The sequence below is a fragment of the Elephas maximus genome, chromosome 15 (assembly GCF_024166365.1).
Source record: "Elephas maximus indicus isolate mEleMax1 chromosome 15, mEleMax1 primary haplotype, whole genome shotgun sequence".
Classification (NCBI taxonomy): domain Eukaryota; kingdom Metazoa; phylum Chordata; class Mammalia; order Proboscidea; family Elephantidae; genus Elephas; species Elephas maximus.
The window spans coordinates 19562946-19587576 of record NC_064833.1 but is presented as its reverse complement, the minus strand read 5'-3'; the positions used below and the strand labels follow the sequence as shown (position 1 = coordinate 19587576).

The following is a 24631-nucleotide window of genomic DNA, read 5'->3' as shown; positions in this document are numbered from 1 at the left end:
ACGAAACACTGCCCGGTCCTGCGCCATCCTTACAATCATTGTTATGCTTGAGCTCGTTGTTCCAGCCATTGTGTCAATCCACCTTGTTCAGGGTCTTCTTCTTTTCCGCTGACCCTGTACTCTGCCAAGCATGATGTCCTTCTCCAGGGACTCATCCCTCCTGACAAGTACGAAGAAGGACCTGGCAGTCTACTTCTGAAAAGCATTAGCCAGTGAAAACCTTATGAATAGCAGTGGTACGTGATAGGAGCTCAGTAATGATTGTTAAAAGATTGAATGGATAAACGGATGGACCGATGGCAACAGGGAGATGTTGAAGGATTTTCATGTTTGATGCTTCCATGTTTATTAACCATATTGTCTTTTATTTCACAGTAAAGATAAAAGACTAGACTTAAAATCGTTGGCCATGCTATCAAACTCAGTCATACTAAGAGAGTAATCAAACTATAAACAAAACCAGATCCTGCCTATTTTGGGAGGGTGCTGGGAGCAGGAAGACTGAAGAAGGGAAATCCTGATGTTTTGCCCAGGGCTGGAATTCTTTTCCCTCTGCTGACAAAAATCAAAGAAGAGCTTTCATTCCAGATAATTCATTGAGTAAAGTAATGGCCCTTCATATGTGAAGATATTATAGACTGTGATTACGATTTGTGTGGCTGGAAAGATAGCGATAATCATGCTATGAGACAGTGTTCTATGGGTTTCTCCCATTTCTGCACATCTTGAGAGCAAGGCACTAAATGCTCTTTGTTCTAGGCTTTTTCAAGGATGTCTGTATCGACAGCACCTCCCTCAGAAGCAGAGGGTAAGCAAGCTTACTGCCCACTCTAAGAATCGGGTTTCCTAAGCTCAGGGCTCCTCTACTGTAATGTGACCCACTGCATGTGCAACCCTTTATCTGGACCCACTTGTGTTGCTCCTTTGGGACTGTTGGGGGGGGGGGGCTGACAAGAGGAACTGATGCAAATAATGCTGAAGCTTACACTGCTTGCTGGGCCATGAATAACAAAACTCTTGTTTCTGACTCTTGAGTCTCGTATCTTCTGCCAGCACCCAAGAAGCTCTGGCAGGCTAGTTCGTTAGCTTACAAGTAAAATCTCAGACTTTTCACAATTCTTGACACACCCTATTCAGAAATGGTTTACTATCACATTTCAGCATTCCTCATCCGGATTTGTTTACCTAAACGATGCAAATTCTTGCCCTGCTAGTTATAGTACAGAAGCCCTGCTGGTACAGTTGTTAAGTTCTCAGTTGCTAACCAAGAGCTTAGCAGTTTGAACCCACCAGCCACTCTGCAGGAGAAAGATGTGGCAATCTGCTTCCATAAAGATTACAGCCTTTGGAAACTACATGGGGCAGTTCTACTATGTCCTATAGGGTAGTTATGAGTCAGAATCGACTCAATGGCAATGGGGAGTTACAGTATAGAAACTGTTTTAAAAAGGCTACAAAATCTAAAAGCCTCTTTTACATACTTTCCCAACAGAAATCTTCTAAAGGGGCCCAAGCTATTGCATCAACTCACAGCAACCCTGTAGGACAGAGGAGAACTGCCCCACAGGATTTCTGAGGAGCAGGTAGTGGGTTCAAACTGCTGACCTTTTGGTTAGCAGTCAAGCTCTTAACCACGGCTCCACCAGGGAAGCCTCTAAAGGGGCAGTAGGTGTTTATAAGGTCTAGCTACAGTACTTAGATAGCAAACACATACAAAGGTAACAAAAAATCAAGAAATGGCAGTAAAAATAACTTGAGACATCATTTTTTACAAAACATAAACATCTTTAATTCACTATATTCTATTATTAGCAGTGGCTCCTGTCTAAAGTGAACAAGGACAATTAACACAGCGGAAGATGTTTTCTGCTTTGTAAATGATCACTAAGCCAAGATCTGTATCTCTGTTTGGAACTGGTTCTCAATGGAACAGAAATGGTCTTTGATCTTTTTGAACCACTTGTCTTCAAATTCTTCTGAAGATGCAATCACCGAGGCAGTGAGCACAGCAGAGCCGACACACCTCACCTCTGTGTGAACTTCGTCTTTTATTTTTTCTGGAATGATATCCTCTCCCATAACCTGCAGCAGAAGGAAGAAAAGGCCCCAGTAAAAGCAGCAGCGGACACGGAATGAAAGGCTTTCATACGAAAGTGGAAAAGACTCTGGCAGCCAGGAGACATACTGAAGAGATGTTTATTCACAAGTAGAGATGATCCAAGGACCACATTATATAAAATATCCCACATTTCTCCTCTCATCCTCTCCTGGGTGAAATAACCACCCAGCAATACTATTTAGCCCACATGGAGTACTGAGTCAACCTTTTTATATCAAAGAGCGCACTCTTGGCAAGAATACAATTGCGAGTAATTCTCCCGCCTTGTAATATGGCTGGAAAGGATGAGGCAGAGCTCGGGTAGAATGTAACTGCTGCCCTGCGTGGGGCAGACTCTGTCTCCTAGAAGTTCTCCAAAGAAGTCAAAGGCAGCAAACGATCAAGTAGCAAGTAGCTGGGCTCACCCTTTCCTGATCCAGAAAGAGACTACAATCCCTTTATAAATGTTACTAAACCAATCTCAGGGACTTAAGGAGCACTGGCCCAGTGAAGGCACAATACTGCTCCCTACTGGTCAGAATGAGGCTTAGTGAACACTGGGTCATGTCCAGGGCTTTAAATCGGTTTGAACCAGTTGAATCATGGCCAATACAAAGGAACAGACCCAAATTTTTACCACTTGGGTGATCTGGAATGATAAACCAAAGGGGAAAAATTACAGGGCAAGGATGTAAGGGTGCACACCCACCAGCAGACACAGGTTTGGTGGCAGATATTTCTACATACGCAACTGTTGATGCTCCACACAGATTCACACAGACGAGACAGCACAGTCAGGGAAACTTCTCAGACGTAACCAAACACCTCGTGGAATGAGGTTTCTAGGCTCGAAGGCAAAGGACCACAGATTTGGCGGACATCTACATCAATTGGCAGAACACAGTTCATAATGAAAATTTCTGCATCCTACTTTGCTGAGTAGCATCTGGGGTCTTAAAAGCTTGCAAGCAGCCATTTCAGAGCCAACTATTGGTCTCTTCCTGTCCGCAGCAAAGGAGAGTGAAGAAAACCAAAGACTCAAAGGAGTAATTAGTCCAAATGACTAACAGACCACATGAACCACAGCCTGTATAACCCTGAGACCAGAAGAACTAGATGGTGCCAGGCTACCACTACTGACTGCTCTGACTGGGATCACACAGAGGGCCACGGATAGAGTGGAAGAAAAATGTAAACCAAAAAAATCAAATTTACAAAAAAGACCAGGGTTACGGGTCTAACATAGCCTGGAGGATCCCCTAAAACTCTGGCCCTAAGACACCCTTCTGACCTGGAACTGAAGCCATTCCTGAAGACCACCTTCCAGCCAAATAAAAATCAAGCCCATAAAATAAACAATAACACCCGAGAGGAATGTGCTCCTTAGAATAATCAATTATATGAGATCGAAAGGGCAATATTTGCCCAAAAGCAAAGACGAGGAGAAGGCAGGAAGGGGGAGAAAAGCAGGAAGAAAGGAAACGAGGAAATCAGTGTGGACATGGGGAGAGTGCTGACACATCGTAGGGAATGAAACCAAGGCCATGAAACACTTTATGCACAAACTACTGAAGGGGAATCTAACTTGTAAACTTTCACCTCATGCACAATGTAAATAAGCAAATAAAAGAGCAGGCAAAGAAATCACAGGCTGAAGCTGTGGAACAGGAAGCTCAGAAGAGGCGCAGTGAGCCCGTCCAGGAGCCTGACGGCGAGACCGGGTTCCGGCACGACTGTGGAGAGCGACACACGGCAAGTGCTGAGGCTGGCCAGCGTCACTGCTTCCGACTCTGCTCAAAAGTCTGTGGGCAAGGGATGTGGCTGCTATGCGCCTCACACGCTGCCCTCGTTTTCCAAGAGGGAGGTTACGTTTCTAGCAGGGCTTCAAGCTGTGATATTTCCCGTTCAGTTATTGTTTCAGTTCACCCAAACTTAAAACATTCACGTTTGTTCCAGTTTCACTTCCTCGGTCACAACTGAAACAGGATGAACAGATTCGAAGCCGTGGTCGTCTTCATTATCATAAACTGGATTCTGGCTCTTTGGGAGAACATCCACAAAGAATTTTTTTTTTTTTTGTACCTGGCCCCATCAAGTGGTCAACCCGCCTTTGGTAAGAATGGTGAGCTAAAATTACGCCCCAAAACATTCCGCACTATTTGGCATCAAAGGCTGTGCGGCTGTTCAGCAGAGATGTTGTGCAAGGAATTTAAGTCACATGGATTTGGACTAGATCATCTCTAAGGTTCTTGCAAACCCAGAGATCCAACCTGCACATGAAAACTCAAATTATAACACAGTAAAAGTACACTCAAAGGATGGTTTCTACTGGCTTTTTAAGTCTTCAAAGACTACATATTGTGGGTCTTAAAAACCTGAGAGTGGCCCTCTAAGATGTATCTATTGGTCTCAACCCATCTGGAGCAAAGGAGAATGAAGATAACCAAATACACAAGGAAAATATTAGTCCGAAGGCATGAATCACAGCCTCTACCAGCCTCAGCCTAGAAGAATCAGATGGCACTTGGCTACCACCACCTACTGCCCTGACAGGGATCACAGAAGAACCCAAGCAGAGTGGAAGAAAAATGTAGAACAAAATTCAAATTCACCAAAAAAAAAAAAAAAGACCAGGCTTACTGGTCTGACAGAGACCCCCCAAGTATGGCCCCTGGATACTCTGATAACTCAAAACTGAAGCCACTCCCAGAGTCTACCTTCCAGTCAAAGATTAGAACAGGCCTATAAAATAAACAATAATACACATGAGGGATGTGCTTTTTAGTTCAATCAAGTATATGAGACTTAATGGGCAAAAAAAAAAAAAGGCAACACCTGCCCAAAAGCAAGGAAGAGAAGGCACAAAAGGACAGGAAAAATGGATGAATGGACACAGAGAAAGAATCCAGGGTGGAAAGGGAAGGGGAGAGAGTGCTGACACAATGAGAGGACTGTAACCAATGGCACAAAACAATTTGTGTATAAATTTTTGAGTCAGAAACTAATTTGTACTATAAACTTCCACCTAAAGCACAATAAAATAAAGACTACACACTATTTGAGGCTAGAGCAGATGAGATACACAGCTAAGTCAGGCAAAAACTGATATTTGTTAAAGTATGGTATTTCATAAATTTAAGACACTTTTTTAACAGGATATTTACTTTTTATTTTTAAGCTGTCATTTTGTTTTTTATTATTTTCTTTAGATGAAGGTTTACAGAACTAGCTTCTCATTAAACAGTTAGTACACATATTGTTTCGTGACATTGGTCACCAACCCCATGATATGTCAAAAGACACCTTCTTTTTCTGTATTTTAACATCTCTGAAATCAAGCTGTCTCTCACAAACACTGGCATGTCACAGTGCATTGGTAGCTTTTGTTCATTTAGTGGCATGGAAAGTAATGACGTATCCTACAATGGATGAATTTTTTGATTCAATGAAATGCAGTTATTTTAAAATCTGGAATAAAACAAAAAGTTTGTTTAAAAAACAGAGAATATATAACTAATGTCACAGAAATGTATACTTAAAAATGTTTAAAATGACAAACTTTTTTGTTATATACATTTCCCCATAATAATTTTTTTAAAAATACGGAGAATATTGAATTATAGTAATATAAACACTGTACGATACTCCAAAAAGTGGGATAGGCAGGCTCGTGTTTCACAGGTCAGAAAATCTGCCAAAATACTTGACTATACAAAAATTTTAAACTTCTATATGCCAGAAAAATACCATAAACTCGAGGAAATACTGCAAACCAAAGGGTAGTAGGTCTACTATTATAAGAACACCAGAAATAGCTTAAACAGAGAAGAAAAAATTCTTTGATGGTTACATTAGGGGTAGGAAGGGTGGGAGAGGGGTATTCACTGATTAGATAGTAGATAAGAAATACTTTAGGTGATGGGAAAGACAACACACAATACAGGAGAGGTCACCACTACTGGACTAAACCAAAAGCAAAGAAGTTTCCTGAATAAATTGAATGCTTCGAAGGCCAGCGTAGCAGAGGCGGGGGCTTGGGGACCATGGTTTCAGGGGACATCTAAGTCAACTGGCATAATAAAATCTATTAAGAAAACATTCTGCATCCTACTTTGGAGAGTGGTGTCTGGGGTCTTTAATGCTAGCAAACAGGCATCTAAGATGTATCAATTGGTCTCAACCCACCTGGATCAAAGGAGAACGAAGAACACCAAGGACACAAGGTAATTATGAGCCCAAGAGACAGAAAGGGCCACATGAACCAGAGACCACGTTATTCTGAGACCAGAAGAACTAGATGGTGCCCGGCTACAACTGATGACTGCCCTGACAGGGAACACAACAGAGAACCCCTGAGGGAGCAGGAGAGCAGTGGGATGCAGACCCCAAATTCTCGTAAAAAGACCAGACTTAATGGTCTGACTGAGACTAGAAGGACCCCAGTGGTCATGGCCCCCAGACCTTCTGTTGGCCCAGGACAGGAACCATTCCCAAAGCCAACTCTTCAGACTGGACAATGGCATGAAGAGGGATGCTGGTGAGGAGTGAGCTTCTTGGATCAGGTGGACACTTGAGACTATGGTTGGCATCTCCTGCCTGGAGGGGAGATGAGGGGGTAGAGGGGGTTAGACGTTAGAAGCTGGCGAAATGGACACGAAAAGAGAAAGTGAAAGGGAGAGAGCGGGTTGTCATATTAGAGGGGGAGCAATTGGGAGTATGTAGCAAGGTGTATATAAGTTTTTGTGTGAGAGACTGACTTGATTTGTAAACTTTCACTTAAGGCATGTTAAAAAAAAAAAAAAAGAAAGTAGGTTCCATCTATTGTTGTTGTTAGGTCCCGTTGAGTCGGTTCCGACTCATAGCGACCCTATGCACAATAGAACAAAAGACTGCCCAGTCTGCACCATCCTTACAATCGTTGTTATGCTTGAGCTCATTGTTGCAGCCACTGTGTCAATCCACCTCGTTGAGGGTCTTCCTCTTTTCTGCTGACCCTGTACTCCGCCAAGCATGATGTCCTTCTCCAGGAACTGATCCCTCCTGACAACATGTCCAAAGTATGTAAGACACAGTCTCGCCATCCTTGCCTCTAAGGAGCATTCTGGCCGCACTTCTTCCAAGACAGATTTGTTCGTTTTTTTGGCAGCCTGTGGTATATTCAATATCCTTCGCCAACACCACAATTCAAAGATGTCAACTCTTCTTCAGTCTTCCTTATTCATTGTCCAGCTTTCACATGCATACGATGTGATTGAAAATAATACCATGGCTTGGGTCAGACGCACCTTGGTCTTCAGAGTGACATCTTTGCTCTTCAACACTTTGAAGACATCCTTTGCAGCAGATTTACACAACGCAATGCATCTTTTGATTTCTTGACTGCTGCTTCCACGGCTGTTGATTGTGGATTCAAATAAAATGAAGTCCTTGACAACTTCAATCTTTTCTCCATTTATCATGATGTTGCTCACTGGTCCAGTTGTGAGGATTTTTGTTTTCTTTATGTTGAGGTGCAATCCATACTGAAGGCTGTGGTCTTTGATCTTCATTAGTAAGTGCTTCAAGTCCTCTTCACTTTCAGCAAATAAGGTTGTGTCACCTGCATAACGCAGGTTGTTAATGAGTCTTCCTCCAATCATGATGCCCCGTTCTTCTTCATATAGTCCAGCTTCTCAGATTATTTGTTCACCATACAGATTAAATAGGTATGGTGAAAGAATACAACCCTGACGCACACCTTTCCTGACTTTAAACCAATCAGTATCCCCTTGTTCTGTCCGAATAACTGCCTCTTGATCTATGTAAAGGTTCCTCATGAGCACAATTAAGTGTTCTGGAATTCCCATTCTTTGCAGTGTTATCCATAGTTTGTTATGATCCACACAGTCGAATGCCTTTGCATAGTCAATAAAACACAGGTAAACATCCTTCTGGTATTCTCTGCTTTCAGCCAGGATCCATCTGACATCAGCAATGATATCCCTGGTTCCACGTCCTCTTCTGAAACTGGCCTGAAATTTCTGGCAGTTCCCTGTCGATATACTGTGCGGCCGTTTTTGAATGATCTTTAGCAAAATTTTGCTTGCATGTGATATTAACGATATTGTTCTATAATTTCCACATTCGGTTGGATCACCTTTCTTGGGAATAGGCATAAATATGGATCTCTTCCAGTCAGTTGGCCAGGAAGCTGTCTTCCATATTTCTTGGCATAGACGAGTGAGCACCTCCAGCGCTGCATCTGCTTGTTGAAACATCTCAATTGACATTCCGTCAATTCTTAGAGCCCTGTTTTTCGCCAATGCCTTCAGAGCAGCTTGGACTTCTTCCTTCAGTACCATCGGTTCCTGATCATATGCCACCTCTTGAAATGGTTGAATATCGACTAATTCTTTTTGGTATAATGACTGTGTATTCCTTCCATCTTCTTTTGATGCTTCTTGCGTCGTTTAATATTTACCCCATGGAATCTTTCACTATTGCAACTCAAGGCTTGAATTTTTTTCTTCAGTTCTTTCAGCTTGAGAAACGCCGAGCATGTTCTTCCCTTTTGGTTTTCCATCTCCAGCTCTTTGCACATGTCATTATAATACTTTGTCTTCTCGAGATGCCCTTTGAAATCTTCTGTTCAGTTCTTTTACTTCATCAATTCTTCCTTTTGCTTTAGCTGGTCGACGCTCAAGAGCAAGTTTCAGAGTCTCCTCTGACATCTATCTTGGTCTTTTCTTTCTTTCCTGTCTTTTCAGTGACCCCTTGCTTTCTTCATGATGTCCTTGATGTCATTCCACAACTCGTCTGGTCTTTAGTCACTAGCGTTCAATGCGTCAAATCTATTCTTCAGACGGTCTCTAAACTCAGGTGGGATATACTCAAGGTCATATTTTGCCTCTTGTGGACTTGCTCTGATTTTCTTCAGTTTTAGCTTGAACCTGCATATGAGCAATTGATGGTCTATTCCACAGTCGGCCCCTGGCCTTGTTCTGACTGATGATATTGAGCTTTTCCATCGTCTCTTTCCACAGATGTAGTCAATTTGATTTCTGTGTGTTCCATCTGGCAAGGTCCATGTGTACAGTCGCCGTTTATGTTGGTGAAAGAAGGTATTTGCAATGAAGAAGTTGTTGGTCTTGCAAAATTCTGTCATTCGATCTCCGGCATTGTTTCTATCACCAAGGCCATATTTTCCAACTACTGATCCTTCTTTTTTGTTTCCAACTTTTGCATTCCAAGGTTCCCTCTCAGAGAGAGAGAGAGGTTCCATCTATAGAGCTCTTAAAATTAGTAAGTAGAAACATACCAATAATGAAGAGAAAACATGAAAAGTCAACTCAAAAAATACAAATGGTCAATAAAGATGACAAAGTTCATCTCAATAATAATCAAGCAACCAATATTAATACAAATAATGTGACAATTTCACCTGCCAAATTAGCAGATTTTATGAATTCATTAAGTTGAACTCTATAAAATTGCTGTTTTTAGAAGTAAAAAATGATCGAATATCAACAGTTTCACAAGGTTCAGGTAGTATCTAGAATTGGGGTACGGAAATCAGTTTTCTCATACACCCCTGGCGGGGTAGGAAGCAGAAACAGCCTTTCTGAATGGCAATTTGAAATGTGCTTCAAATCTTTAAAATGTTTATATACTTTGACCTAGTGATTACATTTCTAGTAATAAAGGGGACAAATGCCTACAGGGATTTATTTTCAAGGACTTATAGGCACTGAATATTTGTAAAACGTTCAACATACCGGACTGAGTAAATCAATTAGAGCTGATTCAAAAATTGGACTACTATCTGTAGATATTAAAAATCATGAGCTCAAAGAACAGCTATTTAAGGGTACAGGGCCATGCTCACGTCACGTTAAGTAAAAATCACAGCGCACAAAATAAAACGTACATTATAATCCCAGGGAGGATCCGGTCTTCTTTATTAAACTCCCCAGCTACCTCACATGTATGTCCAGGTGGAGAACTACAAAGTTCAGTCATCGGCAGATTCACCGAGCACAGTGAATGACACAGAGATGCTTAAGATATATCTACTTAAAAAGGAGCCCAAAACCTAGTTGACAAAACATGTTCTTGTGTATTTCACTGCCCAAAGACCTACCTATTCAAGCAATCACTTCTATCTGAGCCCAGCAGAAGGAGAAATTATCATAGACCAGGCCTTTCAGAGAACGTTCCCTGGAGGATGTGGGAGTTCAGCTGGGTCTGAGGATGGGAAGAGTAACCAGGTAGAGGTAGGAATACCGATGACCAGTTTGTCAGATATGGGGCAGGTTAGTCTGGGTCTCTGCTTTCAGCACAGGTGTGTTCCTGGAATTACTAGGTAGTAAGTTAGGGGTTACACTCTGGAAGGCCATGGGCATCACATTAAGGAGCCTAGACTAGCCCTGACCTCAGAAGTAACGGGGACACATTTTACTTTTTAAGCAAGCAGGTAACGTGGTCAGAGCAATGTTTTTAGTAGATGAACACAACAGCAATGATCAGATAGATTTGAGGGGAGAAAGCAAGGAAGCAGGAAGAGATAAGCTAGGAGGTCACCATGACAGTCAAATCTGAGGTGATAGGGCCTGGACTAGGGTGCTAGAGATGGAAGAGAGATGAAAAGGGCCCTGAAGGATAGGTGGGCTTTGTCCTCGCTAGAGGCAGGAATCTACAGAGCAGGAGGCTCAGAGCCAGTGACGTTCCAGGTCTGGATAAAAGGAGAATCACAGACCTATCAGTGATGGTTCTCTCCAACTCCTCCTTGCTTCCTCATTGACGACTGAGTCTGTGAAAGACACTACGCTAAGCTAGGCATGGAGTGGAACAGAAAGACTGACTGAGAGTGTTCCGGTGACATTCTGCACGTGAAGTGACAGTAGTATAATTAAATGGGAACCACCCAGTAGGTAGTCAACCTGAGCCACAAGACAAGTGCTCCGGAGACGGGGCTGGAGATACAGATGGGAGAGCAACCAATGCAGACAACTGGAATTGTGAGTGTAGTTGTAGTTTCTGTGACAGAAAGGTAAAGAGAACAAAGAACCTAATTAACCTTAGATAGTGTTATGATTTAGGACACAGAGGAAACTAGTAAAGACCCAAGAGGCAGAGGAATATTAAGAAATACAGGAGAGAAACAGACTAGTGCAGCCTCTCAGAAGTAGAGGCAAGAAGAAAAAAAGAGTGGTCGACAATCACAAACGCTATATAAAGAGGAAGGAATGTGAAGACTAAGGAAAGGCTAAGGGGCCTCACGAGAGACTGGGTGCCTATGCTCACCTGTGGCCTCAAGGGAAAGAGCCAGGGAAGAGGAAAGGACGAAAATGGCTGAAAGGGAATAGGTAGGAGAGCATGATCCTGTAATAGAGGAAGGAGCATCTAAATGAGAGTGCTTAGCTTGGGGAAATAAGAAAAGGCTGGCAATAATAGGTACGCAATAAGTATTTCTTGAAAGAATGAAGTTAGGATGTATGTGGACAGTTATTCTGATGGGAAAAGTGCCTTAGCCGTCAAGTTTCAATTATACGCTAAAAAGAATAAGCATGAATAACTTAAATGTATAAACTCCAAATGCCACCTCAGACATTTCAACAGCTTATTCTACCAAAACCCAACTTATTAAAAAAAAATTAATAAAAGCTTAAAATAAACTGATATTTCTTTGCAACTACCAAGTAGTAGCAGATGGAGCATAAAGAAATCGTACTTGGAGCTGGAAAACATGGCTTCTTGTCCAGCTCTGCCACGTAAAACCTGACCTCAGGCAAGTCGTCACCTCCCAAGGCTCAATCCCAGCTCTGCCTACCTCATGGGCTGTCATGAGGATGAATAGAGAAAATATAAATATACAAACATAAAACTGCTGCATGAATGGGAGCATTCTCATTCACTTACTTATTCAGCCCTGAAACAAAACCATCCCTGGGCACCTATAGACGTTACAAACGAGCAGCAACAAATACATGAAAAACGGCCCTGCTTTCTAGCACTCCCCAGGGAAGGATGACGATGAGGCCACTTCTGGCGATCGTTTAGTGATCAAAAGACACCTAAAGGAGGGAGACAGAAGTCCTCCAGGAGATGAGATTTGGCCTTTTTTTTTTTTTTTTTTTAATCTGAGCCAGGAAAAAATAACTATGATGCCTGGTTTCAAAGAAACCCTAAGGGATACACTCACCTCAGAAATCAACAGCAAACTTTCCTCTTTGAAGCAGAACCCTTTCATTTTATCTTCAATTTCCTGCTGAGTCTTTAAGTTCCTTTCCAAAGCAAATGATGTTTGCTGAGACTGGGTGAGCTGAAGCAAAAGCCTGGAAAACAGAGATGTTCCCGTGTGTAGAAAGGGCAACGGTGAGGAAACTTTCACGTGTAGCAGAGGCTCAGTCGGGTGTGAGTCCTACTAGGCTGTAAACAAGGGCCCCACCTCACTAGAACCTCTCACTCTGAACAAACACCCCAACTTTACATTTAAGATTCACTGTTTCTAAAATTAGTAGACCAAAGCTTCTCAAAGAAATCTTTAGGAAGCGAAACCTCAAAAGAGTTCTCTGTCAAAAGAGCAAGTAAAGTGATTAAAAATACAAATAATCTGGAGTGAAAAGAACAAGCCTCCCAAACAAAGACTCCTCCCACTGAAGCAGCCAGATTTGTTCCTGTGAAGTCAGTGCCCTACAGCCCTTCCATCTCCCTGATCCCACGGCTCCCTGACCACAAGACTAACTAGATTCCCTATTACACTACAACTACTCGAGAGGGCCAAAGCTCGGCTCTGAGGACCACGCTGCAACGACCTTACACTACCTTCTCCGTCGTGATCATAACTGGCCTCCGCTCATTCCTCCTCCCTCCAGTCCTCCTCACAGGGCTCCCTGCCTTTGTTTTTAACACACTGAATGTGGAGACATTTTCAATTTTCCTCAGGCCTCCCTGGTTCCCTTCTGTTAAGCCCATAAGCCCACAGCTCTCTCCTGACTCACTTCACACATTGAGAAATGTGCCAGACACTGCTCTAGGCACTGGGGAGCAAAACATACAGGTTCCTGCCTTACGCAAGGCAAGGAGAGAGGTCACAAGAAAAACAAACCCAAGACAGGGTGGATGAGTGTCTACTCTAAGTGAGGCAGTGAAGGAAGGCTGTTCTGAGATGACATTCAAGCTGAGGGCAGAACGACAAGGGACCAGCCACAAGAAGATCTGGGCAAGAGGGCTTGGCATGGTGCAAGTCCCTGACACAAGAACTAGCTTGACTGACGTGCTTGAAAAACATAATCACTGTGGCCAGGAACACAGTGAGGGATAAAAAAAAATTGTAGGAAATGAGAGAAAGACAGGCAAAGTCAACTCACATGCGACCCTGCAGGCCATGGAAGGGAACCTGGACTTTATCTAGGTACAGCGAAGCCAAAACCTGTACCCGTTGCCACTGAGTCGATTCCCACTCATAGCGACCCTAATGGATGCCAAAGGAGAGTTTTATAAAAGGGGGTAGCACATCCTGATTTACGTGTAAAAAGACCATTCTGGCTACTTCAATCTAATTTATTTACATTACCTACCTGGAGCCTCTGAAGGCAGTTACATTTGTGATCCCTTTTATGCCCCTGCTTTTTCCCTCTTGCTCCTTAAATGACTTGAAAAGGCAGCTTATACTTGCTCTTCCATTCACATGTTCATTCATTCCCCAACCCTCTGCAATCTGCCCTGTCATCCCATCGCTCTGGTGAAACTGCCCACTCAAAGGTCACAAACCACCTCTGAAGTTTTTCAAATCCTCTTCTCAGGATTGATCCTACCTGACTTCTCACTACCACCAGACTGCTGCATTGCTGATCAATCTCTTTCCTCTGACACTTTTTAGATCTCTATCTCCTTCTGGGCTCCAGACTCCTATTTTCTAATGGAAAACTCCAGCTAGGTGGATAAAATCATGATCTTCCACCCCAAATTTACCCCTCTTCCCAGGGACCCTCTCAGTGAGAGGCACCGCCATCCACTCCTGGCCCTCCCCACATCAGTGGTCACCAGGTCCTATCCGTTCTATCCTGCAATGGCCTCTGCTTCTCTGTTGTTACCATATACTTTCCTAGGTCAGGCCCTAGTCTCCTTCACCAGTTATTCCACACCCTTCTCTCTGGTCTCACTACCTTCAAATTACCTTCTCATCCATCAACCCAGCCACCAGATCACTCTCTCTAACTCACAGCTCTCTCTCATCACGTCACTTCAATACCTAAGACCTTCAAATACTCTCAAATATCTAAAACCAATAATTCCGAAATGGCTGCAGTAGTACATCGACAGGGACCTGCCAGAAAATCAAGCCACATTCAGAACAGAGATGTCATTGCTGATGTCAGATGGATCTTGGCTAAAAGCAAAGAATACCAGAAGGATGTTTACCTGTGTTTTATTGACTATGCTCTGGCATTTGACTGTGTGGATCATAAACAAATTATGGATAACATTGTGAAGAATGGGAATTCCAGAACACTTAATTGTGTTCATGAGGAACTTGCACATAGATCGATAGGCAGTCATTTGAAAAGAACAAGGGGATACTGCATAGTTTAAAATCAGAAAAAATGTGCATCAGGGTTGTATTCTTTCACCATATTCATTCAATCTGTATGCTGAGCAAATAATCTGAGAAACTTGGCTACATGAAGAACACAGCATCAAGACTGGAGGAAGACACATAAACAACCTGCGATATGCAGATGACACAACCTTGCTTGCTGTAAGTGAAGAGGACTTGAAGCACTTACTGATGAAGAGCAAAGACTACAGCCTTCAGTATGGATTACACCTCAACATTAAGAAAACAAAAATCTTCACAACTGGACCAATAAGCAACATCATGATAAACGGAGACAATACTGAAGTTGTCAAGGATATCACTTTACTTGGATCCACCATCAACGTCTATGGAAGCAGCAGCCAAGAAATCAAACGATACATTGGATCGGGCAAATCTGCCACAAAAGATGTCTATAAAGTGTTCAAAACAAAACAAAACTCCCTGAGGGACTGAATTACTGGGCTGAGGGCTGGGGACCATGGTTTTGGGGGTCCATCTAGCTCAACTGGCATAATAGTTTTTTTTTTTTTAATATAATTTTCATTGTGCTTTAAGTGAAAGCTTACAAATCAAGTCAGTCTCTCACACAAAAACTTATATACACCTTGCTACATACTCCCAATTACTCTCCCCCTAATGAGACAGCCCACTCTCTCCCTCCACTCTCTCTTTTCGCGTCCATTTCACCAGCTTCTAACCCCCTCTACCCTCTCATCTCCCCTCCATGCAGGAGATGCCATCATAGTCTCAAGTGTCCACCTGATCCAAGAAGCTCACTCCTCACCAGCATCCCTCTCCAACCCGTTGTCCAGTCCAATCCATGTCTGAAGAGTTGGCTTCGGGAATGGTTCCTGTCCCGGGGCAACAGAAGTTCTGGGGGCCATGACCACCGGGGCCATGACCACCGGGGCCCTTCTAGTCTCAGTCAGACCATTAAGTCTGGTCTTTTTATGAGAATTTAGGGTCTGCATCCCACTGCTCTCCTGCTCCCTCAGGGGTTCTCTGTTGTGTTCCCTGTCAGGGCAGTCATCAGTCGTAGCCGGGCACCATCTAGTTCTTCTGGTCTCAGGATAACGTGGTCTCTGGTTCATGGGGCCCTTTCTGTCTCTTGGGCTCATAATTACCTTGTGTCCTTGGTGTTCTTCATTCTCCTTTGATCCAGGTAGGTTGAGACCAATTGATGCATCTTAGATGGTTGCTCGCTAGCGTTTAAGACCCCAGACGCCACTCTTCAAAGTGGTATGCAGAATGTTTTCTTAATAGATTTTATTATCAATTGGCATAATATAGTCTTAATGAAGAAAATGTGCTACACTCTACTTTGACGAGTAGCATCTGGGGTCTTAAAAGCTTGTGAGCAGCCATCTGATGTACTCCACTGGTCCCACACCATCTGGAGGAAGAGAAAATGAAAAAAACCAAAGGCACAAGGGAAAGATTAGTCCAAAAGACTAATGGACCACAACTACCACAGCATCCACCAGAGTGAGTCTAGCACAACTAGATGGTGCCCAGCTACCAAGTCTGACTGCTCTGACAGGTATCACAATAGAGGGTCCCAGACAGAGCTGGAAAAAAATCTGGAACAAAATTCTAAGTCACAAAAAAAGACCAGACTTACAGGTCTGACAGACACTGGAGAAACCCCGAGAGTATGGCCCCCAGACACCCTTTTAACGTGGTACTGAAGTCACTCCTGAGGTTCACCCTTCAGTCAAAGATTAGACAGGCCCATAAAACAAAATGAGACTAAATAGGCACGCCAGCCCAGGGGCAAGGACAAGAAGCGAGGGGGCAGGAAAGCTGGTAACGGGGAACCCAAGGTCAAGAGGGGAAAAGAATTGACATGTCGTAGGGTTAGCAACCAGTGACACAAAACAACATATGTATTGTTTAATGAGAAACTAATTTGCTCTGTTAACCTTCATCTAAAGTACAATAAAAAATAAATAAAATAAAAAAATAAAGTGCTAAAAGCAAAGATGTCACTTTGAAGACTAAGGTGTGCCTGACCCAAGCCATAATATTTTCAGTTGCTTCTTAAACATGCTAAAGCTGGACAATGAATAAGGAAAACCGAAGAAGAATTGATGCCTTTGAATCACAGTGTTGGCAAAGAACGATGAACATACCACGGACTGCCGGAAGAATGAAAAATCTATCTTGAAAGTACAGCCAAAATGCTCCTTAGAAGGGAGGATGGCAAGATTTTGTCTGAAGAACTCTGGAGATATTATTAGGAGGGACTGGTCCCTGGAGAAGGACGTCATGCTTAGTAGAGGGTCAGTGAAATACAGGAAGATCCTCAATGAGATGGGCTGATACAGTGGCTCCAACAATGGGCTCAAACATCACAACGAATGTGAGCACAGTACAGGACCAGGCAGTGTTTTGTTCTGTTGTACAGTAAGTCCCCAGGTTATGAACGCGTGATTTACATACTTGCCCTTCAATGTTACACAAATTTGCCCTCCCTTTGAAATGACTGAACCAACCTCTACCCACAACAAATTCTTCACCACAATCACTTTCACTTGCTACACATGCAGCTTTTAAATCACTGAAAAGGCTTCAACCCTTTCCTTGCCCTAAAAAAAAAGCCATTGCCGTCGAGTTGATTCCGACTCACAGCGACCCTATAGGACAGAGTCCTAGAACTGTCCCATAGGGTTACCAAAGAGCACCTGGTGGATTCCAACTGCCTTTTGGTTAGCAGCCAGGCTGTTAACCACTGCACCACCAGGTCTCCACACGCAGCTTTTAAACCTCTGAAAAGGTTTCGAGCCTTTTCTTGCACTAACCTACCCGTACCCGTTGCTGTCAAGTTGATTCTGACTCACAGTGACCCTATACAACAGAGTAGAGTTGCCCCATATAGTTTCCAAAGACCACCTGGTGGATTCGAACTGCCGACCTTATGGTTAGAACCTGTAGCTCTTAACCTCTACACCACCAGGGTTTGCTGCACTAAAGTAAGGCTAAATAAGAACCCTATGCACCTGTTTCAACTTACCTAACATTCGAATTAAAGACTCAGGAACAAGTCCCTTTCGTAACTTGGGCACTGCTTACACCCAGGGTTGCTATGAGTCAAAGGTGACTCGATAGCACCTAGTAACAACAATTCCCATTATCAGTGACTCAAACACAAGAGCAGATTTTTTCCTTAGCAGATTTCTGTGGAATATGAGTGAAAAATTCCTTGCTTAAAATACCTCTTTCTCTACTTTTCAAGGTTTTATAAATTTAGGTTTCTTAATTTTAACATTTTCCAATTTGAACACCCATCCCATCTTGGGCAATGACACAAGTTGTATTCTCGAGCAAATGGAGCTTTGTTTCTAAATTTACACACAAAAATGACACATGTTCAAAGGATTCTGTCTAGATCAGAAGAAAAATCTCAAAAACAAAAAATACCAAGTGCCTAACCTAGAACATTCTGAAGTTTAAAATTGGAAAAATAAAGCCTTCACTCTGCGCATCGACCGTGTGTTGTTTAATCCACTCTTAGCTTACCTGGTTCTCACAAAAGCGGCACATGCCTTTATCTGAGTCTGTCTCAGCAACGCCCCTCTCTTTTCTGACATACAGTTGTGAGTACTTTTAAGAGCTTTCTCATTTTGCTGGCTGTCACTGCCGCTTGTGTCCACAGAAAACCTAGGGCTCTCAGGCAAGGTTTCAGGGAAACATAAAAGACAGTCTTTTTCTGAGTGAAGCGAGGAGGATTTGATAGTTTTGTCACTCGAGGTGCAACTGTTCCGTTTCTGAGATGACGCTGAGAGAGCTGGCCCCAGATTCAGGTACGCCTCTGCCAATTTGCCCCAGTTCCAAGGATTAAACGGATGCAAAGAAATCAGCTTCTGCAGACAGACAATTGTCTTCTCCAAGTTCTGCAAACTTGAACAAATGGCAAACTGGAGGTAGAGCACAGCGGTTAAATGGTCTGTGTTGGTTGCTTTATTTTCCTAAGGAGAACAAAAAAGGTTAGAAACTGTAACCTGTAAAACTTTCTCCATGTGAAGAGAGAGATGACTAAAAAACTCAAGTTGTGTATGTTATGAGACGTGTTTTTCAGTACAAAAGTAAGGTGAACCAAGCATATTTTAGTAGACCGTATTTGAAACCATAAGCCTAGAGAATTACATCATTACTGAGCAAAACAGTCACCAGCCATCCCCAAACGTCCTAAGGTCATAACAATGATTCATGTGACAATGGCCTGTCCAAGTTCAACATTAAAATATAAATGTCCATTTTCAGTTTCTATGATAATCTTTAGAGTCTTCAGCTAGTTATCTGAAAGACCCAGGCCAATTTTTTCAGATCCTAGGCTAATGGTTGCATTTGAATTTTCAGGGATTTCTAGAAGTCCAAATGGTAATTTCCTTGAGGATTCGAACAGACTCTATTTCCAGATTTGACTTGGCGTATTCATCTTAAACTGAGAGCCCTGTAGCTCTTGGTGCTTCATGATGCATCGTAATTGGATCCAAATGCCTTCCCTGGTAACCATGATCAAGGCCAACTATTCCTGGCCAGAGAGGGCTGCTTGGCTTCCTTCTGACCAGAAAGTCTTTTTAAGTCTCCTTAACCAGAGCTACCACCTCTTGCCGAACTTGCCATATGGCAAATACCTGCTGAGTAAGGGCCCTCCTTTCATAAGTTAAAGTCTGCAGAGAGCAGATGGCAGCGTAAAATTACCTTCAAGTGGATTTTAAGTCTCAGGAAAACCTGCCCTACCAGTATCCAGATCAAGCTCCCACACAAAACCACCCTGAGTGTGAAACATGCTGTGCACCCAAAGAAACTAGTAGGCCAGTAAGTGGAATCCTGTGAGCACTCTAAATAGTCACATGTTGTGTAAAAAGATACAAAATAAGTCCTCAGGCTACTTATCTGGTCATAATGTATCTCCCGATGGCAGAATTTATCCTGTTGCATCATTACTGTCGTTTACCGTCTGTCCTTGCTAAGAGACCGTGAAGCACCGCAAGGACAAGCAAACCCTGGCTCTTTCACTCAATAGAAGCTGATAAGCATAAAATGTTCATACCCCGATAAGCACTCTAGGACTGTTTTGTCCAAAGTCATATACTGAACTGTCCCTCTATGGAATGTGACAAAAAACAGAAGAGGGTCAGGGCTAAAAATGAAAGAGAAGGATCGTCAAGTAGGGAAGAAGTTTAAAAAACAAAACTAAAAAACCTGAGCTACCAGGAAAGGAGAAAACCCAGCACTGGGCAGGGTCCACTGAGATAATGTACAGGAGACCCAGAGAAGGGCTGAGACTTGCTCACCTACATTGCCCTACCCCAAGTGGCCTCCCCATTAGGGTGCTCAGAAGCCCAATGAATGGTTCTCAAAGTCTCGACATGGGTGTTGAAGGAGTCTTCTGACAGGTCCTCCTCCTGCGTGGTAATCACCCCAAGCTCTGGAGACCTGGCACCTGCTAAACTGCAACAGATCCTTCTCTGAGCCAGGAAACCAGAGACCTACTGAGTTAGAAGGGACCACCGAGATTACCCAACCCCTCCACAAATCCAGCTGCCACTGCCTTCAGTGGTCTAGGCAAGGAGGACAAAGCACAATAGTGATGTGTAAGAGAGGAGAACGAATGCTAAGAGAGGGCTGATGGGGAAGCAGAACAGTGACAAAGGACAGGTGATTGACGTCTGAAAGAAGTAGGGAAAGGGCCAACGCTGCTGTTAATTTGCCAACCAGGGAGACCGGGTTCAAAGGCCATCAAGTCCACTGTTTATGCCAATGCTCCCTTAACAAAGCAATCTATCATCCAGCTTCTGAGTTAACCCTCAATTAGTAGACAGAGGAAAGAAAGAACAAAGCACAGCTGTTTTCCATGTTCTTAAGACAATTTCCGCCAAGTTTGCTCTCACTCCAAGGGGGTGAGGTCCTATGCAATGAACCACACCAAGCCGAGTAAAGCTTAGGGATTTCTTTCAGTTAATGAGATGGAGGATGACAGCTCGACGGCATGCCCACTTCTGGCTGACTCCTGGTTGGCTAGACCCACAGGGTTCAAGATCAGTGCCACGGTGCCTCATTAATTCCTCTGAGGAAGAGAAATGGTCATCTACAAACCAGGACTGGACAATTTAGATCAATTCCCATATAAAATTCACACATATGCAAATACAGAAGTAAACCACAAATGCCTTATCTGACAACAAAAATGAACACATCTAGACTTACGAAGAGTTGCCTTTCTTTATCCCTTAAAAGATTCTACAAATTCCATTTAAGAATAAAAAGCCCTATTAAGCTTTGCTCAGTACGTCATTTTTTCCATAGCTTTTCTGCTTATAGAAGTAATATACGTCCATTGTTGAAATTTTGGAAAATAAGTAAGCCTGAAGGAGAAAACAGATCACTCATAACCCTTCCATCCTGAATACTTACTTCTAACGAGAGCAAAACCTCTGTAAGTGACATTCTCAGGCATCAAAGAATTTTGAGTGTGACGGGAACAATACTGTAAGAAAGTGCTCACGCCCACGTTCCAACACTCCTGACCAGTTTCTTCTGCTTATACAAACCCACAGATTTTTTACTAGCAAGATTTTTTATTTTAGTTTTATTTTTGCCTTGTTTTTGGTTTTTAAGAAAATGAATTATTCTCGGTACAGGAAAGCAAATGAAAATGAGCAATGAAAACACTCACCAAGTTGGCAGCAATCTGCAAAGCTTCCGCGTGCCTTCCCAGGTGCGTGAGACACCGAGCCTGGCCTTCCTGGACATCCCTTTTCATGGCAAAACTGCTAAACGACAATTTCTCAGAGACGCTGGAATACTCCTGCAGAGCTTTCTGGCAATTGTTTATTAGAGAAAGGAAGATAAGGAAAAAAGAGGATTAAGGGAGAAAGCACAGTAGAAAAACGGATTCAGCAGAGGGATTTTTTCCTAGGTAAAAAGTAATGTTATAATTGATCCCTACAAGGACCCAAGGAAGACCTGAGTTTAAAACAGACACTCCCAGTATTTTTAGTCAGTACTGTTTTTCTAAACAGCAGAGAAGAAATGGCTGGAGAATACAGCCACCACGACCATGGAAAACGTTACAGTATAGCAGAAAGAGCATTCTGCAACCAAATGGGCCAGGGTTTAAATCCTGGTTTTGTCACTAAACTTGCTTCACAACGTTTTCATCGGCAAAATAACGATGCAGGACCCTTGTGAAGATTAAATGAGACAACAGACATAAAACAATCTGGCAACTAGTTATCAGTACCTTCCCTTTTTTTTTTTTTTACACATTTTGGGGTGCTGTGCTCCTCTAACACTGAGGGATCTATGCCAAAGTCTCCTACATAATCACGAGACATAGAACCTGGGAGAAACAGACCTACACGGACCCCAGAAAGATCCTTCTATTGAGGTTACAGGAAACATATGAATTACAGACAGCCACATAGAAAAGAACAGAATCTTGGGATTCTAAGTTCAAAAACACATCACAAAAAATTAAAAGTCACCTTAAGCAACAACACACTCACAACCTGGTTCACTGTCATTTAAATACGCAGCAACTGATAAAACAAGAACCCACTTCAAATACCACAATCTTACAAATGTTGAACTCTACCTGATACTCTTGTCGTCTGTAGGCCAGGTCCCCTTTGAATTTCTTGATTGTCAGAGCTTCAACATCGTCATTGCTCCCTGTTTCTTCATAAAACCACTATAAATGGTGGAAACAGCATATTACAGAGAATGAAGCTATGTTTTTCCACCTCAAACTCATTTCACCCCCCCCCCAGTAACTCTGTGAACCTGCAAGTATTATCCTTCCTAAACGGCAGATAAGAAACGGACATCGAGAAAGGCAAGTGGGAAAGCCAACACTGCAATTGAGGGCCGCTATGAGTCAGAACCCACTTAACTGGCAATGGGTTTTTTTGGTATATCTCATAATCCCCACCACTCACCTGCCAATGTCATACTGTGACGGCTTGTGTGTTGCTATGAACCTGGAAGCCATGCCACCAGTATTTCACGTACCAGCCAGGTTACCCCATCCACGGTGGACAGGTTTCAGCAGAGCTTTCAGACTAAGAAAGACCAGGAAAAAAGGCCTGGCCACCTACTTCCAAAAATTAGCCACTGAAAATTCTATGGGTCACAACAGAACACTGTCTGATACAGTGCTATGATCGTGAAGATGGTGCAGGACCAGGCAGCTTCGGTTCTCTTGTGCATGGGGTCGCCATGAGTCAGTGCTGACTCGCTGGCAGCTAACAATATCTCATAATCCCCCGCTTTTTAATGCTTCACCTCATGGTTTGCCAAGCCCATTCCCTGCTTTCTGTCTGCACAACCAAGTGCTAAAGATAACTATGAAAGACTGCAAGTGGTAAGGAGAAATACTCAGTGAATACTGAGTGTCTGACATCGTAAGTAGAACTGCTGTGAGGACCAAATGGGCCAATACATGTAAAGGGCCCACAGAGAGTTGTAGATAAATATTAGTTATCATTGGTAAGAAATACATACATACAACAATACAAGGTAATACTCCACTAATTCAAGAATATTCACGGGGTTCCTATAATGAATAAACACATTAGGCACGGGGAGAGGGCAAAGAATCACTCCCAGGTGATCACTCAGCACTCTGGCTCCAAGTGCTTTACGAGAATACTAAGTGCTTTCACAGAAGCTAAGTCCCTGCCTGGTGCACTCCTCTACTAACCAAAAGGTTGGTGGTTCAAATTCAACCAGTGGCACCACGGGAGAAAGGCCTGGTGATCTGCTTCCATGAAGATCACAGCCAAGAAAACTTTATGGAGCTCAGTTCTACTCTGTAGCATACGGGGTGGCCAGGAATGACCGCAAAGGGCTTTTTGCTGTTGTTAGGTGCCTTGAGTCGATTCTGACTCACAGCAACCCCACGGGTTTCAGAGTAAAAATGCTCCATAGAGTTTTCATGGCTGTGACCTTCAGAAGCAGATCGCCAGGCCTGTTTTCCAAAGTACCTCTGGTGGGTTCGAACTGCCAACCTTTAGGCTAGTACTTGAGCGTTTAAGTTAGCAACCCCCAGGGACTCCTAACTGGTTTTAAAAGGTCGTGGGGGGGAGGGGTTTGTTAAAGACAAAAATATTTCATTGGAAGGAGAAATCAAAAAATACTTCCTGGAGGAAGTCTTTTAAGACGTGTCTTGGTAAATAAATACAACCTCGAACAACTCTGACCATGGGATTGGGGGCTGGATATTCTGGGCGGGGGAAATCACCGAATTACGGCAGGGGTCTACAGCCTGACTGCGGGGCGCTGCCGTTAGGGGCGTAGAGAGCTCCAGGGTTTCAAAAGTGGGCGGCGGCCGGGTTTACGAAAGCTCGGCCCGGCTGCAGGACCAGTGAAGACAAACCGGGTTAGAGAAGATTTCGAGGCTGGCAGAGGTTCAGGGAGTGCAGGCAGCCTGGCCAGGCGCTCGGTGGCAGCGAAGTCGCTGACAGCGCGGGGACTGTCGCGCGCCCTCGGGGGCAGAGATCTGTGAGCTCCGCCGGGCCGACCAGGGATGTGACTCCGGGAACGCCTGCTCCTCGGAGGAAAGGAAGGGACGACGGGGCGGCCTGGGTGACACCCGCCGAACACGGAGGCCGGGGCGCTGGTGCAGGAAGGGCCCGGGCTCGCGCGGGCGGTGAGGGCGTGTAAGGCGCCGTCGGGCCAGGACCCCCGAAGGCGAGCCCGCGGCCTGGGGGGCGAGGAGGCCCCGCCCACTCACCTGCGGTTCGCAGCACTTGGCGCAGTAGGACGCGGGCGGTCCGGCCCGCCGCTCGCGCCCCTCCTCGAATACCGAGTCCTCGAACTCGCCGCCGAACAAGCAGCACCCGTTCTCCATCGCGCGCCCACAGCCGGGGCAACGAGAGGAGGTGTTGCCTAGAGCGGCACCCACGTGCAGGCTGACCCGGAAGGGGCGTGGCCCCCACCTCGCA

General features: G+C 43.8%; 1 protein-coding gene across 5 annotated transcripts; it reads right to left on the bottom strand.

The window, feature by feature from the left end:
* Positions 1-1791: 1791 nt before the first annotated feature.
* C15H8orf76 (chromosome 15 C8orf76 homolog) lies at positions 1792-24555 on the bottom strand. Of its 5 annotated transcripts, XR_007513291.1 has the most exons (7): positions 24421-24555; positions 22282-22377; positions 21361-21504; positions 18198-18646; positions 12279-12411; positions 2846-2979; positions 2029-2082 (listed from the first exon to the last, which is right to left on the bottom strand). XR_007513291.1 is itself a non-coding variant. In XM_049854063.1 (6 exons), the coding sequence occupies exons 1-6, from the start codon at positions 24535-24537 to the stop codon at positions 1885-1887; spliced, it is 1137 nt and encodes a 378-aa protein (XP_049710020.1). In that variant the 5' UTR covers positions 24538-24555; the 3' UTR covers positions 1792-1884. The 5 variants fall into 5 exon arrangements, 4 of the variants coding, with proteins under 4 accessions (XP_049710020.1, XP_049710022.1, XP_049710023.1 ...); XM_049854063.1 differs by lacking the exon at positions 2846-2979 and having other exon boundaries at positions 1792-2082; XM_049854065.1 differs by lacking the exon at positions 2029-2082 and having other exon boundaries at positions 2186-2979.
* Positions 24556-24631: the final 76 nt, after the last annotated feature.